The 18,254-nt window shown below is 36.4% G+C and overlaps 1 protein-coding gene across 10 annotated transcripts in view; it reads right to left on the bottom strand.

Annotated features, from left to right (window-relative positions):
* dmd (dystrophin) overlaps window positions 1-18,254 on the bottom strand; it is a 728,160-nt gene that overhangs the window by 192,088 nt on the left and 517,818 nt on the right. For all 10 annotated transcript variants that reach the window (XM_041259003.1, XM_041259005.1, XM_041259010.1 and 7 more), the window contains 2 exons: window positions 17,468-17,570; window positions 6,465-6,691 (listed from right to left, as the gene is read on the bottom strand). In XM_041259003.1, the coding sequence (XP_041114937.1) occupies window positions 6,465-6,691; window positions 17,468-17,570 (330 nt within the window). The remainder of the gene's footprint in view (window positions 1-6,464; window positions 6,692-17,467; window positions 17,571-18,254) is intronic.

Here is an 18,254-nt window from a genome sequence, read left to right on the forward strand (position 1 = left end):
GCATGTAGATGATACTGCAGACATGTGGAAAAAGGTTTTGTGGTCAGACAAGACAAAAATTGAACTAAATTCCAAATGTTGCGTCTTGCTCAAGTCCAACACTGCACATCACCCAGTCAACACCATCCCAACTGTCAAGCATGGTGGTGGCAGCATCATGTTAAGGGGATGCTTCTCTTCAGTAGGGACTGGGAAGCTTGTCAGGATAGAAGGGAGAATGGAAGGTGCAAAGAACAGCCAAATCCTTGAGGAAAACCTGTTTGAGTCAGCCAAGACTCTGAAACTGAGGAGGAAATTCACATTTCAGCAGGACAGTGACACGAAGCACAAAGCCAACGCCACACTGGAGTGGTTGAACAAGAAGAGAATTAATGTTCATAGCAGTTATTGCTGCAAAAGGTGCTTCTACCAAGTACTGACTTAAGGGGATGAAAAAATAAAAATAAATGATATATTAAGATCACGATCTGAATTGTAATAGCTGAATCTGAATAAAGCTAGAGATCAGAATGCAGACAGATACACAATCCAATTTTCTGCTAATACACTGACATTTCATTTTAGTAAAAAATGTTTAATGTATATATGTAAAGTACTCTGATAAGACAGATACCCTTCATTATTATTATTTGTTAGTCATTTCCCTGCATTTGAAAGAATGGTATAATGGGAGGCAAGATCACCTTCTTAAACTTAACAAAAACTGCAGCTCCAGTACACTTCAAGTTTAAGTCAACTAAAAGTCGCCAATTTGGCATAGTACAAGAATGTATGCTTCCTCCAATATTCAATATTCACCAAATTTGTCAGTCTTAATTGACGTTGCTCTCACAAAGAGTCAACGTACATCAACACATAGGACATCAATATTGAAGTCTGCTCAATCTGATTTGTCTGTTTGTGTATTTTGCCTCCCACATTCCTGGCAGTTGGTTGCTGTGAGTTAACCAAAACTTCATCAATCAGATTTGGGGTGATCCAAGATTTGTTATGCTGAGACCACTTCTCCCCTTTGGGTAACAAGTTGAGCATTTTAAAATGACTTCAAGAAGTTATGAAAATTAACACTCTGGACTCTTCTGTCAAAATGCTCCCGATCCGACACTTGGGTAATTTCTGTCATACATATACAGTATGTGAAAACTTGCATTTTAATTTAATATTTTTCAAAGTTTGTTTTCTTTTAATTAAAATTCAGTTCAAATTTAATTATGTCTACCCAGTCAGCGGGGGAGAAATTATAACTGTCAGTGCCCCCCTTCTCCGCTTTCTCTGTCACTTAATAAATTATGAAGAAGTTGAGGATTGTAATACAATTTGGTATGTGGGACGACAGTTTGGTGCTCCATATACCTGGGTATTACAACAAAATCTAACCCATAATTCTGCTCTACAACTAGCAATGAAAGATATTTTTATGTGGCTCTGACAACAGGATGCCTGTACACCAAATACAAGTATAAGTATTATTTTTGTTCACTAAAAAACATTCCCTATTCTCATGTAAAGTGTTAGCAAATGACAATGTAGGGTATCATAATACCCCTCATTGCTTAAAAACAAACCAAAAAAGTTCCATCTCTCACATAATAATTGGTATAGCTGTAAAGCTATTTCTGAGCAACAAAAAAACTAATGCAGTTACTCAACACCTTGGAATTGAGCTCTTGACACCTGAACTGAAAGCAAGCGTTGTATTATTGTCTGTTAAACAACAGTCATGTGCATTTACAAACACTGAAAACAGTATCACATTGGCAAGGATTCCAGTGCATGTTAATGCCTCAGCAGGTTTAATTTTACAACATTTTTAAAAGATGTCTCCGTTATGTCAAATTATGAGTGACAATACGGAGATAAGAATTCAGTGAACACCCTTTCATGCTGCCTTTTGGGTATAAAAAACTATTCGGGATTCCTGCAGCCACTCCAGCATAGAAAGGCAACCCATAATTATAAACTTAATTCAATAAAGTAGCCTCTCAACATATTTATAGCACAATAGTAGATGTAGCATAAACAACCTTGCTGTTAAGATGCCAAGTTTCTGCTAAAAATAACAAATTATGTAATTACTGCCTTGGGCTGATTAAACTAACAAGGTGGATTGAAATGCCCATTATCATTCACTGAAAGTGTTTTTTTTTTTTCCCTGATCGCTTCCATTTTAGAGATAAAGCAGTCTTTAAATTAGAAGACATAATCTATGGTTCATCCATGGAAATTAAATAAAATCACAACTTCCTGTCTGTACTCAACAACTGCTTGATTCTCAGAAATATACAAAGTATCACTGCAAGCATTATTCATTTAATTTAATATATTAATAACATTTTCATACTGTGTAAAATAATTTAGATTTGTATGTCTTTTATAATGACGTTCTTAAAAGCAGCAAAAATTCCACATGCAATCATATTTCTCTCTTGATTCTATTGTTGCTATTCTGTGATTAGGCTCATCCATCTTTTGTCTGTTCTCTTTGACCATTTGACTGTTTAGTTGCTTTCTTTGGTTCACCTCTATTGTTAAAGGAATGGTGACATGCCAACTTCTTAGTGAAGGGAATGCGCCATCATCGAGATGATACTGTTCAGCCCTGAATTATAATTATAATTATAATTAGAATTGATAACAGAAATAGCATTAAGTTAATTGCAAAAGAACAGTGCAACCTGGACTGGAACAAAATTGGAACTGGATTAATCTTACCACCTGTTCTGTATAAAAATCAGTTTGTACAAACTTAAAAATACAGTCTGACTTCATTATAATGACCCCCCTGGGACCTGGAGGAATGTTCATCATATAAAGTTGTTCACTATAATAGGGTTTGGCAATTTGCTGTGTCAGAATGATGGAGAAATGCCCAAATTGAATTGAACATCTTTATACACTATACAGTAGTTCTTTCAAGACAATTTCACACCGATCCACACTTAAACTGTATATTTAAAAGAAAACAGTAAAGAAATGAAAAAAAAGTACACTTACATGCTGAATACAGTAATTACAGGCGCTTTCTCTTGAAAAACATATTCAGCGTAGATTGGTTCATATTTTTCGTGCTTTTCTCAAAGCACGCTGTTTCAATCTTGTTACCTCCTCTCGCCTGTTGCCATGGTTGCAGTTTGTGTGAAGATGGCAACGGTTGCATACGTCACAGGTGATTCGCACTACAATAGATTAGCTATGAATCAGCCTTATCTTCGAATTAGCCTACCAAGGTCTTTGTTTTCACTGTGAGAATAACACATGTTTTGGTTCAGGACACTCTAGAGAATATTACACAATACTTCAGGAACTATAAACATACTATAAATGTAAACACGATCACAGTCCTTAAAAGGTTAATCAACATTAACAGTGTTATATAATGTTGGAATAATTGGAAAAACGTTCTTAAAAAATGTAATCTGGAAAAATGTGTCAGATAATCAATGACAATATCCACAAGACAATATAAGTAGCATACACTAGGCAAATCTTCTCTAGACACAAGATATGGTTGTTCAGCGTAATTTGTAGACAAATGTGCTACACATTGGTTGAGTTGCCATACAAGCATAATTGAAAAAAATCTAGGCTCAGGACATAAAACAAGGTCAATTGTTTCACAAATAAAATTGAATTAACACTTACGATATTTCACCAACAAAGCCAATTTAGCACAAAACTATCTTAAATTAACCTCCTCAGTTACTTATTTGAAGATTTTTGAATTTGAAAAAAAAAAAAGTAATACACTAGTCTGTAAGTTACTTTTGCATAAAAAAGCTCTTCAAATCTCTTTCTAATTAATCATACACAAAACGATCAATCTACAACACCAGTCCAAAAGTTATACTTTTCTGATAACACTATGTAACACAATTTTTGTTCCTGGGTAGTAAGTGTTATTTCCTAATTGCTTATGCCTCAAAAGTATAGAAAATGGCTATTATTCCCCACAAACTTTGCTTTTGTGACCAGGACAGTGATATTTCAAAATATCACTATTTTCAATGGGAAAATGGGCAAATGTGTGTCTTTTCGTTCACATAAAGTCAGAAAAAAACAACATATGAATCCAAATTAACATGTATTTATACTAAAGTAATACAAAGATGACTACAAAAGATTTAGAAGTGAGTAGTTTTTTGAGATTTACAATTATACTGTAAATACTACCCAGGAACAAAAACAATTTTTTTTTTTTGTTACACAGTGTAATCACTAAATTATCCTTTGACTTAGCACCAAAGCTTGTTACAAAATTGAACTTTTTAAGTAATGTTGAAACCTGGCTTATCCCTAATGTTCTCTGAGAAACACTGCGGTCAAGCAGAACCACGGGAAGAGGCTGGAGGAAAGGTAACTCGATGTAAAGTGGCACAAGCAGAAAAATGAATTAAACCCTTTTCATGATTGAGAAGACTTCACTTGAAACGTACTTCATTGGCTTGTTTTTATAGTTATTTACTGTTTAATGCAAAACCTTATGTGTGTGAAAGAAGGAAAAATCATTTACCAGCTTTAGGTCCTTAAAATGATGCTAAAGCACTAGCTGTTATAAGTGAGTTTCTAATGAAATGTTTTGATTTTGATCTGCTGTACTTGTCTGTTTGCAGGGCAGCATGGCGGTGTGGTGATTAGCACTGCTGCCTCACAGCTCCAGGGTCCTAGGTTTAATTCCGGGCTCAGGGAGTTTTCAGGGTACTCCAGTTTCTTCCCACAGTCCAAAGACTAGGTGGATTGGCCTCTCTAAATTGCCCCTTTGTTGCCCTGCGATGGACTGGCATCCCGTCCAGGGTATAGTCCTACCTTGCGCCCCTATGTCTGCCAGGTTAGACTCTGGCTCACTGCAACCCTCTATAGGATTAAGCGGTTACAGATAATGGATGGATGTATCTGTCTGCAATGTCCTTAAAGACACTCCAGAAAACAGTGTTTGTTAAAATGAATAAGAGCTTCTGAAACAACTTTTAGTCAGAACTGGTGGGGACGCTGCATATATGACAAGAGGAATTGGTTATTATTATTACTACTATATTTGGCAGATGCCTTTATCCAAGGCGATTTGCAGGTGTTACAGGGCAATACAAGGTTACAGTGCAAAAAAATAACTAAGAGATAAGAAGTAATAAGTAATAATTTAGCATTAAGACAATTTGTATCTACAATAATAGTATTGCAATAGTGCAAGGATAGTAGTAGTGCAAGGATAGTGCATCAGTTGAGTGTCCAGAAACATGTTGCTTAGGTTGGGCAAGTCCAGTTCCTAGTAGGAGGGATAGATCAAGAGATCTATAAATGCAGTCTAAAGAGGTGGGTCTTGAAGAGGCCGCAGAAGGCAGTGAGAGGCATGACCTGTCAGCCAGTAGAGGAAGAGCAGAGAGGACGAGAGAGGGTGTAGAGAGACACAAGGGGTTGGAGGTAGGAGGGGTGGGTGAAGAGAGCGGTAAGCAAGAACAAGGGTGTTGAATTGAATGCGAGCAGAGATAGGTAGCCAGAGGAAAGAAGCAGAGGGGTAGCATGAGAGTAGTGAGGTTGGGAGAGAACAAACTGTAACAGTAGGCCTATCCAAATACCACAGTATAAAATTAATACAAACACAATATATGCCATTTGTGACATGTAAATACAACTGCAACTGCTAGGGAAAGAAGAACTGCACATACAGTATATTATGTTCGATAGGTCCCAGTGCTCTCTGGGGGTTTTGCTTTGATGCAGTGCTACAGGACTTGGTTCAGCTCCAGCTATTCTGATTTGTGTGTCTCAGATTCATAATACAAATATTACAAAAAGCCCTTTTGTTTGCCAACACTGCTGCTGCCTTCAGTGCTGTAAAACCCATTTTAAAAAAAATGTCTTTTAATTGGTGCAAGGTAGCAAAACACCAAAGTTGCTGACCATAATTACTCACTTCCAAGCTCCTATTCTGGGCTTGAAATACACAGGTTCCCTTTCACTAATCACCAGGCCTGCACCACCAGAGAAATGACTGCACCAAGGAGACCAGGGCAGTCATATAACTGGTGCTCTAGTGTCACTGAATTCTAGCATACCCATGGGAGATGCACTTATAATACAAATCAGGCAATGAACCTGATGAACCTGCACACTTTCTGCTGAACTACCCCAGAATAAGACAAACACACAATTACTTGGTCAGTAATGGACTGTCTCACTAAAGAGCTCTGCTGCCACAATAACAGCGATTGGTTACAGAGGATAAAGATGTCCCCATACATACATGATATACAGCCCTTAGCCAAAGCACACGTTTCTTTTAACTTTGCATCCCATTGCTTCCATCGCCAGGGAACAAATTGCAAATTATTTTATTGGACGAGAAACAGGTGGTATTCTCTTTAAAACCTGGCAGCTCGCAGCTAGAAACAGGTGCATGAGCTTCTGAAGTGTAGTCTGCTTTGCTGGAAACATTATTACTACTAATCAGATATTCATGGTATTCATACCTTCTGTTTGACAATCATGTCATTGATTTCTTCAAGGTCTCCGACCGTCACTATCTGGGTTTTGGTTACGTGATGCAACAGGGAGAGCCAGTCTGTGAGCTCAGCCCAGGCTTTATTGAAGTCGGCCATGGCTGGCACCTCCATCAGTAGGGACGATGGCATTTCCAGCTTTGAGGTGGTTGTTTCCTTTGTAACCAGCGTCTGAGACAGTACGGTAACAGTTTGACCTACAGTAGCAATTGAAAGGAAATAATTAATTATATTAGCAGTGAGCCAGTTACGAGCCATTTATATCTCTAATCCCTTTGTTATCTTACTCAAAATAAAGCTATTAGAGAGCGTCGGGATTCCGTCCATTCCTCCACTGGTTACAAGCAGTCAATTTCCATAAGCATGACATTTGTTAGGCCTAATTAACATTTTTTACCCCCCCCCACCCCCCCATTTCATTATTGGATCAAATCATATAATGAACAGTAAGAACAAGTCTACTAGAAATCTTAATATCACTTCTAACTTTTTCATTTAAATGTTTTCAAATGGATTGACTCCTCAATTACATGTATCAGGCAAGACTGGCAAGTTTTCTCGCGTACCGAAAATGTGACTAATTGGGGTGTCCATGTTAAAATAACCTCATTGCATATGTCATTGAAACCACATTTCTAACAATCAACCATGCAACTGAAAGTATAATACTGCTCAGCTGTTTTTAATTTCATGTTATTCACAAAATTATATTTGCAATGCAGGAGCTTTCACTTGCACATGATTGGATTGTGTTAGACCTACTAATAAATACTGTTTGCATATACATATTTAAACAATGTAAATTTATTTTCTTAAAAATGTTTAAAGGTTATTTATATATAATTCATGCAACTAGATTTTAATCAGAAAACCATTATGCAACCGTGCTCACTCGTCTATAACTTTATTATATACATAGGTAACAGGACCATGTTTTCTTTGTTACAATATATATTATTAAACTAATAATACTGAAACCCCCAACCTAGTCAGAAAACCATTATACAACCCTGCTCACTCATCTATAACTGTATTATATACATAGGTGACAGGACCATGTTTCTTTTGTTACAATATGTATTATTAAATTCTTAAGATTGAAACCCCCAACCTAACTGACTAAAGTAGAGTCACACAGCCAACAATAGTTTGTGGTATTGCACATAAAACTGGTCTGTCACTCTAACAGTCAATAGTACTGCCTGATATCACACACCAGCTCAGTGTAGCACTCTAGTAAACCCACTTTTCTTTTTAAATATAAGCATGCAAAAGACAGGACATTTTTCCATTTTCATAAAGGGTTTCAAAAGCCGATTTAACCTGCTGTCTGTCCCTTTTTCTACCTGTTAGGCAAGAAATCTCCACACGGATCTGCTGTCAGAATATTGCATTTCAATTTATCTATGTCTTATCACACTAAATGAAAAGTAATAGCAGGTGCAAAATGGATATTTCTAAGACATCGTATTACTATAATTAATCACTCCCCACAGCATTCACTTTAAACTTTGTGAACATAAAAATAATTGTTTTGCAGCTTTAAGGAAACAACTGTTATACCCTTTGCATATCTTAAATATAGGTGCTAATTGACTTTAAATGAGGAAATCTAAGCACATGCTGAAGTAAGCAATTTGCTTTTATTATTGGTGGTTATCTTACTTTGCAGAAGTTAGTCTTCCATTTAAAGCTGCAGCCTTCAACATGTTTTTAATGAACCTTTACATGAATTTACAGGTTTTGCAAGCTCAGGAAAGCTGTCATTGTAAAGCCTGAACAGTCTGAATAGGGTAAAGCAAAACGTGTTACTTGGGGAAGACAACAGATACCAACTTGTACTGATTCAGTGTCTCCAAAATCCAAATGCAAATCATGAAAGTTATTTAAAAGGGTTGCTATTTATTTATAAACTAAATAGAAGTATCAACAGCATTGAAACAAAGACTAGACAAGGCATAGTATAATTAGAACCAAACAACTAGCTAATCAAAACAGGGTCCTGCACCTATTGAATATGTAGAGAGTGAGTGACGGCCGGGGTATGTAGGAGTTGCTATTGAAATGCAAGCCTGATAATGTCGACCCAAGAGCAAAAACAAGCAGGCAAAGTATTTGGGAACAAGAACAAGCTTTTTGACCCTTCAGAGTAAACCCTTCCCAGCACATTTGCCCATATTGATAACATATAATCATTTATTTATGTTTCTAGTGTTTTAGATGTTACTACTCTACCTGGTAGTCTATCCCATGAATTTATAACTCCCTAATTACACTTTTGAACTAATTACTTTTACTCAACTTCCATTAATGCCCTCTCATACGAAAGTGTAATACTGTGCTAAGTTTGAAGTAGTGACTTGGGTTTACACCATACTGGATTGTACAGCAATTACATCCCCTCTTTCCCATTTTACAAAGATTTAATGTATTTAACTTGTCCTATTAGCTCATGCCATTAAGTCCTGGGATTAATCTTGTTGTCATTTTTTGTAGTGAGGTATATAGTTGTACAATAACTTAGCATACTGTAGTCAAACAATTTAACATCACATGAACTGCAAGTCGTCTCTCCTTTTGGTCACTGCCTTTCTCAGATGTACACATTTGTCACTTTAACATATTGTGACGGACACTACATGAGAACTTCTATTGGACAGGTCCTTTTTCTGTAGTCTTTCTGATTTGTCGGATGCATGTTTCTTATAACATGTATGTGGCAAGTTACCCGCCCCTTTTATTATTTATGTATTGTTGTTGCTATTATTGTTATAATTTTTATTATCATTATGTATGTATTACATTTGTGTGCAGGCGGATGAAAGCCGTCCAACAGTATTAGTTATTATTTGAGACTGGTGAAAAGCTGGTCTCGTACAATGTGGTTGGCATGGAAATCCACATCCTGTGTGGCTGATGGGAAAGTGGCTGGAGCTTTAATAAGGTAATTGTTTAATAGGTAATTAAGGCTCCAACCACAATATAAAAAAACGCACTCCGGGTTTAGAGGAGAGAGAGTTGTGAGGAGAGTTAAAGAAATATAACGAATGCTAACAGTCAGCGAACAAGGTACACGTAATTAAAATAAGAACTTAGTGTTTATTATTTGTCTGTTTTATTTGGCCAACATGCCCTTTTCTTTGTGTTTCTTGTAAAGTCTTTTGTTTTCCTTAAATATTTACTTTTGTTTATTTAATAAAACACTGAGTGCTAATGCGCCTCAGTTTTGCCCGTATACCTTTTTTTTTGCACTTCATCCGTGTCCATGACATCACCAAACGCGCCACTCAAAGCCATCAACTGCCACAATGTGTTATTTAATACCTTAAATATCTTCACAATACCAAGCCTTCAGAGCACATTGCTGTCTGTCTAATTTTAATAAAGTCTAATTATAATAATTATACCAATAAAGCAGTTTTAATGTTGAATACATCTGACATTGTTTTTCTGTGGAATGCCACTGGCTCCAATTACAATACCTGTCTCCATCTGGCTATTCGTGCACTCACATCACTTTTGGGATGTCAATGCAATCTTCACTTTTTGGCTCAATTTTAATGACAGGGATGTCAGAAATTACCCGTTATATCCTATGGTTCTGCACAAACCAATAGGGGAATTACGATAAAAGCACTTTTCCTTGACATGAGTAAATTAAATGATAACTTTTTTATATAGTTTGTATAATTAAGATGCAACAATATTACACAATTACACATAAAAATGGAATGCCTATTTCTCTATTGTGCTTAGGTTGCAAGAAAAACAAAATCATTTAACACCATTTGCAAAGAAAAACTGCTTAGAGAACCAGTTTGTGCTTATACATTTCTAAAAGATTATGAATGGATTCTCATTATAACAGCAAGCTCTAGGTGCAGAATTAAGCTCTGCTATCATTACACAGATTGTTTTGATAAACTCTTCAAATTATATTAATACACATGTCACATGTCTTTTTTTTAAATAATGCTCTCCCTGGTGCTACAGCACATGTTCAGAGACCTCAGGAGATTCTTCTTGCAATGTAATGCCTGCAAATTGAATCTGAAAGCTTTATTAGACAAGTTTGTCTTTCAGCTTGTGTCTGATGTCAGCAACATTAGAAAATAAAACTTCTCACAAAAGTAGGTCTTGACCTTGAAAGAGCTCCAATCAAATGTTGAGAGATTCCATTCGCAGCGAGTGCTGCTGGATGTTAAACAGTGAATAATGAAAAAGAAATGCTTTTCAAACCTTTTCAAGTCAACACATCCCTTTCTCAAAGTGAAAACATGCATTGTAATTATTTTGTTAATATTCAAAGGAATCTTTCATTAATGCAAATATGTACACATACACACATTTCGTTCACACGTGCAGACTCTAAATGTATTGGGTTAGTGTCATTTTGCCTCAAGTAGCATGCTTTACTCCACGTTCTCTAATGTGGAAACAGTTAAATCCCTTTACGTGTCGACATTTCCATTTCAATACATTTACAAAGCAATACATTTATGAATCTAGATATATTTGCTTAATGTAAAAATACACCAAAAGAGGGTTAACTAGCTCAACTATAAAAGCTTTCTGTCTGAAATTCATAGGTCTGCCTTAAGCAGTAAGCTAAAAAAAACTTTCATGATTTCCCAACAACACATTTTCACGAATTGCCCTCCAACATCATAGCTATCAGAGAGATTTATAAACCAAATTTAATTGAAAAAATATGGCCAAGAAATAATGGGAAAGCAGAATTACAAAGTACTGTAGTGGAGGAGAGGAGATGCAGTGGCTCATCAAAAGTGTCTGTGTGTATCTATCTCTCTCTCTCTCTCTCTCTCTCTCTCTCTCTCTCTCTCTCTCTCTCTCTATATATATATATATATATATATATATATATATATATATTGTGTAGCATTATAATGTAATAATAATGTAATACTCTTCAATAAAATAAAATAAAAATTTGTTTAAAATACAAGAAAAATGCCATTTAACTAAAACCCTAGGTTCAACATTCCTATATTAACAGCAGTTCCCTTTCAATTCGAAGACGACCACCAGCATACTTATGGGATATGCCTGCCATAGGTAGGTATTCACTGAGCATTTCATGTCAGAGCTGCCAATAGGCCCCTCCATGGGGTGATGTCCTCAGTCCCGCCTACCGAAGGATTAAACAGTCCACCTGTGGAGACCATTTTCTCTTTTGCCATCTCATCATAAGGTAAGGTTCTGTATTTCTAATGAGTGTGTTTTTGAAAGAGTCTAGCACAGGTTTTAATTAGAGGAGACCACAGAGTTTTTTCATCAGAGGAGACAAACCTCTGTTGCAAACTCCTGCCTGCTATAACCACACACAGTACAGTAATAGCAATGACAGATGACACCTTTGGATAGAGAGAGAAAGGATCGATGCTGTAAATCTCCCTCCCGAAAGGGCACTGTGTAAGGGGGAAGGTAAGCTGCCTCCTAGAGCTGCCACCTCGGTGGTAGGTGGAAACCGGAAGGTGACCATATTAGGAGGGGCGCGTCGCTGCAAGTACTCAGGATGATTCCATTGCAGTCAGCTGCGGGGCAGCCCTCTATTAGGGAAACCATGGCAACGGGGTGACTGTGGGGAGGAGTTTGCTGGGTACAAAGGGGAGCAGCTACGGCAAAACCTCCGCTTACGCTAAGAATGAAAGAGACGGCCGGAGTCTTTATTGATTTATTTGTGTTTTTTGGATTACGTGTGTTTTGTGTTGCAGAGGAGGAGTGAGCCGCGGACCGGCAAAATACAGAGCACGTCCTGCACAGCACAGCACAGCACCACACCGCACCACTCACGGCACCATGCTTCTCAGCACTAAGAGCACTGCGTGCACGGAGAACGTGGGGATGGACAAAGTCCCGTTTTTGTTTACTTTTCATTTTTAAGAAGAGCTGCCGTGTACTCCCCCCAAAACCATTGCTGGTAAAGGGGCGGACTTATTTGTGTTGGTGTTATTTTTGTTATTATTTTTGTTATTATTAAAACACACAGACTGTTTTGGGAGAAAGATTGTGTGGACCTCCTTCATTCACTGCTCCTGACCACACACCTATTTTAAGGCAAATATATCAATGAAAAGTAGGCAGAACTGAAAGTAATAACTACTGTGTTAATTTAATTTTCACTTGATCTGTTTTGGTGTTTTTATTCTGTTTTTATGTCTAAAAAGTGCATTTATTTTATAATGCCGAAAGTTCACATTGAAGCCATGCTGATGAATAAATTAGTATGCGCATATCTCAAAGGAATGCAACATCTGGCACAGCACAGGGAACTTAACAGAAATAATTGCTCGATATAACGAGTTATTGCTGCTGACATGGAAATAAGGAACAGTGTTTACTAGGATGTCAAAAACCATCCAGAATTACCTGATTTAATCAATTTCCATTACTATGTTAGAAATCAATAAAGAAATTAATGAAGCTCCTTTTTTTGCTTGGCAGATTGATAAATAGAGTCGTCAGGGGTCGAAACCATGGACCAATTGAGAACAATGGGCTGTCTCAGAACAAGAACAACCAATGAGAAACACTCCATGTGGACTTGGGCACAGCCCAAAATAACCAAACTAACCAATCACAGGGTGGAAATCAGGACAACAAAATCAGCCACGTGACTTTCAAATACGTGCTGCTGCCCATACGTGTTGCCTATAGAAAATTCCATGCGTGCTGCCCAAGTGTACTCTCCGCAAACGAGGTGTGCTCGAGGAGTGTCCACCCGCTAGAAGTGGCTTGGAGCTCTGTGGAACGAAATGGAAGCTAAACTGCTCTGAAGAAAGTTGCAGAATTATGAGAGCATAAGTGCTAGAATTCACAGAAGGCAAGGAAGAACCACTGTTCTGAAGAATGGCTAAAATCAGCTTTGAAGAGAGCATTATCTGAACTGAGTTACGTCTGATCAACAGAGCTATTCCCAGTTGGAAAACTGTCAACAACAAAGATAATGTTGCAAGCCTTCAAGAGCAACAAGCTGATCTCCATTTGAAAAGAACTATTTGTTTATTGCGAGCCTACGCAATACAATGCATACTGCAAAGCACTGTCTTCATTGGAACTGCGGATCCGGAGAGCTGCAATATTCATCGACACAGATTGACTTATTTATATGGAAATCAATAACTATTCAACAAGTCTAATGTTAAATACTTTATGACTCGAGAAAGTAACTGAAGCAAATGCTATCAAGTGGATAAACTGTTCTGGGAATAGAATATAACTTCCTGTTTTAGAGTGTGCAATAAATGTATTTTGTTTGTTGAAATGTGCAGCTCAAAGGAGTTGCCTTGTAAATGCAGAGAATTTGATCATTGCCCCATTTCTGACTTAATTTGAATATATAATCAACTGAGATTGGTAACATATTATCAGTTTGGTACATCACGTCTGAACTAAATGAACATGGTAAAGCTAATTTGCTAAATTAGGTACTGGAATGTTGGATTCCTTTCTGAATGGGAAGTTGAAGTAATTCTCGTGCATATGGACATGATCGATTACACCGAGAAAGGGGTATTGAACATACTAATGCAAAGTAGACACTTTGTGTGATAAGACATATTCAATATTATTATATTAACCATGTATGCTAATGATGTTATGATTGTTGTAATCGTCTGTCTATGGAATCAATGAACTGTACACTAATGATGCATATCTCTAATCAATAGCCTTTCCTTTCTGTAATATTAGATTAGTTGTGCACCCCTTTTTATTCTTAAATAAACGATTGTTTTATATTTCTGACACTTTGTGTGGATGTCAATTATTGTCAAGGGAATCTGAGTTCTACATAATATTACCAAACTATTATTGTATGTCTCAGTTATTAACATTTGTCCGCTCTTAAACAGTGCGCCTAGAGACTAATTTATATATATATATATATAAATTGTATACCTAATTCACTACATCAGCGTGATGCAGCTTTACTATAGGCTTTACTACTGTTTTGTAGTTTGTGTATTTTATTCTTGTGTACATTATTGTGTATTTTAAATTTGACAAATCGCACCCTGGGACATGGTCTTGAAATCTAAATAGTATATTAATGTTGTAAACAGTGCATTTTTAAACACACGCTGACAGTGTGTAACAGTTGCATATATTAGAATAAACTATGATGGGCTACTGTTTAGTTGCCTCTGCTGGCTAGTGGAGAAAATGTGTTTAACAACCAAATTGTGGTAAAATGTTAAGAAGATTCCAAAAGTGTTCAGTCAGAATACTACAGATTCTACTGCTGCAGCCCCCTGCCTTTTTTTCTGCCTCCCCATTTTTTATGGCCACCAGCCGCCACTGCAGTACTGTACGTGAACAAAATAAGCAGGCAACACATGCTTATGCACATAACTCAACCCTTAGAGTCCTTTGCTGATTTAAGAACCGTCATTCAGTGGCCAGTTCTATATACATGTAAAAAATGTTTACCTTTACAATGAAACTATGTAAACTAACCTTATCCATCTCTAAATATACAATGCTAACTAAAGTTTAAAATTGAGTGGTTTGAAAGTAGTCAAAAGCTGTTTCTTATTAGCTAATTATACATGAATTTGAGTTTTTTCCCTTCAGACACAAATTTAGTAGATTACAAAGAAATAGCTTTGTCAATCTAGCCCAATGTAAGGAGCAATCACATTGCTCTCAAAGCCATATCTAAAGATAGACTTTTTGTGAATGTATATCCCCTATTGAAAAAGCTCTGTTTAAACGCATTGTTGAAACATGAACAACAGACATGAACATTATCCACACCTGATACCTGTGTTTTAAGTCTGATTAAATATCTATAGGCCCAGGTTTCTCCAAGGTGATCCATGACAAAATATGAGTGGAATGTATTTACTGTAATTTCATGGTTGTTATCTTAATTTATAAACATAATCTGAGTGGTTGATCCTGTGTGTATTATAGGGATGTTTTGATTGTGGTTCAGCTGAAACAAGAGTCGCTGAATCAAGTGTTTGTCACCAGTGGTAAAAGGGATAATGGGGCGATATTGGTCTAATGGCTTGTTGTGGTTGTTAGTGAAGATGGACTATAACACGAATTTCAATTAGCTGGTAACAATAAAGCTCTTTACTCTTTATTTCTCATTATTTGTTCTTTAATGTTTAACCATGAAATAACATATTAAGGATGAAATCTAATTTATAAGGCAAACCGTGAAGGTGATTTTAATATTTACACGCATTAGACCTTTTACTCAGTGTTGTTTGCAATGGGGATGGAGAAAAAACAGGGACAGCTCAGAGTGATAGGATCAAAGGATGTCATTAATCAACTTGTTTAATTTTACTTAATATTAAACTGGAAGCTGAAATGTATGTCTCTGTGCTTTACAATGCTTACCTATGTTATACCATGCTTTCACTATGTTTTATTACACTTTACTGGTATTTTACTGTGGGAAACCGTTATAATAAAAAAAACTACGTGAATCGGAATATAACCCTAAAAAGCTCAATGTTTGAGCAGTCTGATCTAAGACGATACTGTAAATTGTGAATTATAAATTCTTGTCTAATTTTAACTGAACACAGACTTTAGACAATTTCTCATTTATTTAGTAAAGGGATTGTCTTTGACTTTTACATTCGTCTTTACCATAAAAGTGAAAACTCATATCTGAGACAAGCTTTGTTATATTAGCTGAAGATTCATGGCCTAACTGTTTAGCCATAACAAACTAGTGTCAGTGGTATCACTATGCAGGAGTATGAAATCCCAGTAGTGTAAAAGATGAAAAGGAACATTTGAACAAAGGGCAATTTATAACTAGAGGACATTTGGTTCCTAGTAGCTGACTGATGTCACAAATATGTCAAGACAAAAGCAGTCCAGTGATTTAGTATCAACAACATGGCCAGGTATTCCATCTTATACCCTACCATTCTCTGTGTAAAGAAGTGTCTTCTAGCCCCTGTCCTATCTCCACTTATTTCCAAATGTGTCCTCTGGTCCTGGTGCTCAAAATATTGGTTAGGGTTAACTTTGTAAAACTTAAAAAATTTCAAGCAATACCCTCGTCTTTGTTCTATCTAGGCAACATCAATTTAGACAGAAAGAGAGAGACTACTGAAAAAAAAACAGAACTACAGTTAGCATATGCTGTTAACCTGCTGTATGCCCCATAGGAGGCAGGAGGCAATCCCTTCACTTCAATCCATATAAATCCAACAAGCAATCTTTCTGTAATTTCCACAATACTGATATTATCCACCCTTCACTTTACCCTAACCCTATTGGAAACCTACTAAAACCACTGAATTGAAAACCAATTGAAATGTCTTCTCTATTTTCTACGCATACCTACATTTGCCTGGTCAAGAGGGCCAATGTCAAAAATGGTGCTATTACTGTACATGCTGCTGATCATGTTTTCCACAGGCGTTTTCATTTATTTCCCCAGCACAAATGCCAGTGGCAGCTAAAAGTGTGAAAAATAAGAAACATTTGTTTAACTTAGCCTGGAAGTCACCATAATGCTTGACATATTTTTTGGACGGGACTCAAAAGTATGTGCACCCAGGCTAACATAAATTTTAATGACAGAAACAGATTGTAGCATGTCTTGTGTTATAGCAAAATATTGTTCAGTGTTTAGAATTGCACTAGTTTTTCCTTGCTTTTATAAAAAGCATTACAAGGAAAAATATTACACTCAGTGTCTCTGTAAACAAAATAATTATGCATATGGTTGTGTAGTTACAATGCAACAACATGCTTAAAACATAACGGCAGTTGCTAACATGTTTTGTAATTACAGTGTACCTTCACATGTGGCTGAGCAATTATATTGTAATTTAGTATAATGTAATTAGAGACAATCAATGTAAAGTGTTACCTGTTATAATGAATACCATTATACCACATATATTTTATTCCATGAGTAAATATCCCAGTCAAACTAAATATGAATCCTTTTGAATCCTCAAAGAAAAACTTACAGACACCAGTGGAGATGACCTTTGATGCCTCTGGTTTCCCTTTCAGCTGAAGAAGTAATGTATTGATAGCTTTCCAATCAGAACTCAGGTCTTCAAGCTTTCCCTAAAAGATAGGGGACTTGTTAGAATGTCCATTCATTATTCAGTTAGAAAAATGGCCAGGTACTCATACATTGTTAACAGCTTTTTATGTTTTAGGGTGTCTGGTAACGACAATATTTGTTGAATGGATACAAATACATACATTTTTGGATAACGAGCACAAAATTAAGAGAACTTCAAATGATGGTGTAGTTCAGAGCCCGAGTCAGGAATTCCCTTATCTAACATCTTCCAGCTTTGTAGCACTTCAGTCATATACAAATCATAACATAAATGTAATCCAAAATGGTTTGTTAGACAGCATATAATGATTTATCTAGATTTATTAACCTCAGTTCATAGCACTTAAATCCCAAATGGAGTTTAAGCCTGTCTGAAGGGGACTGGTATAACCCATCTTGGATATTATATCTTTGAAAAAGCAATTATTGCTCATCTTATTTATGCACATTGTAAAAGCTTATAGTTAGATTGCTTAGAATTTTTTTATAGATACTTGGACAAAGATAACACAGCAACTATTGATGATTAAAAAGAACTGCCAATTATCTGGCTGCTGAGACATGACCAGTGGCATTTGTACATGATTCACACACTGCATAAAAGATAATATGGATAAAGATAAATTGATAGGTAAATGATGCTGCTGATTCACTGTGTAAAATCCCTTATACTGTATATATTC

Source organism: Polyodon spathula, chromosome 9 (assembly GCF_017654505.1).
Source record: "Polyodon spathula isolate WHYD16114869_AA chromosome 9, ASM1765450v1, whole genome shotgun sequence".
In the NCBI taxonomy this organism is placed as follows: domain Eukaryota; kingdom Metazoa; phylum Chordata; class Actinopteri; order Acipenseriformes; family Polyodontidae; genus Polyodon; species Polyodon spathula.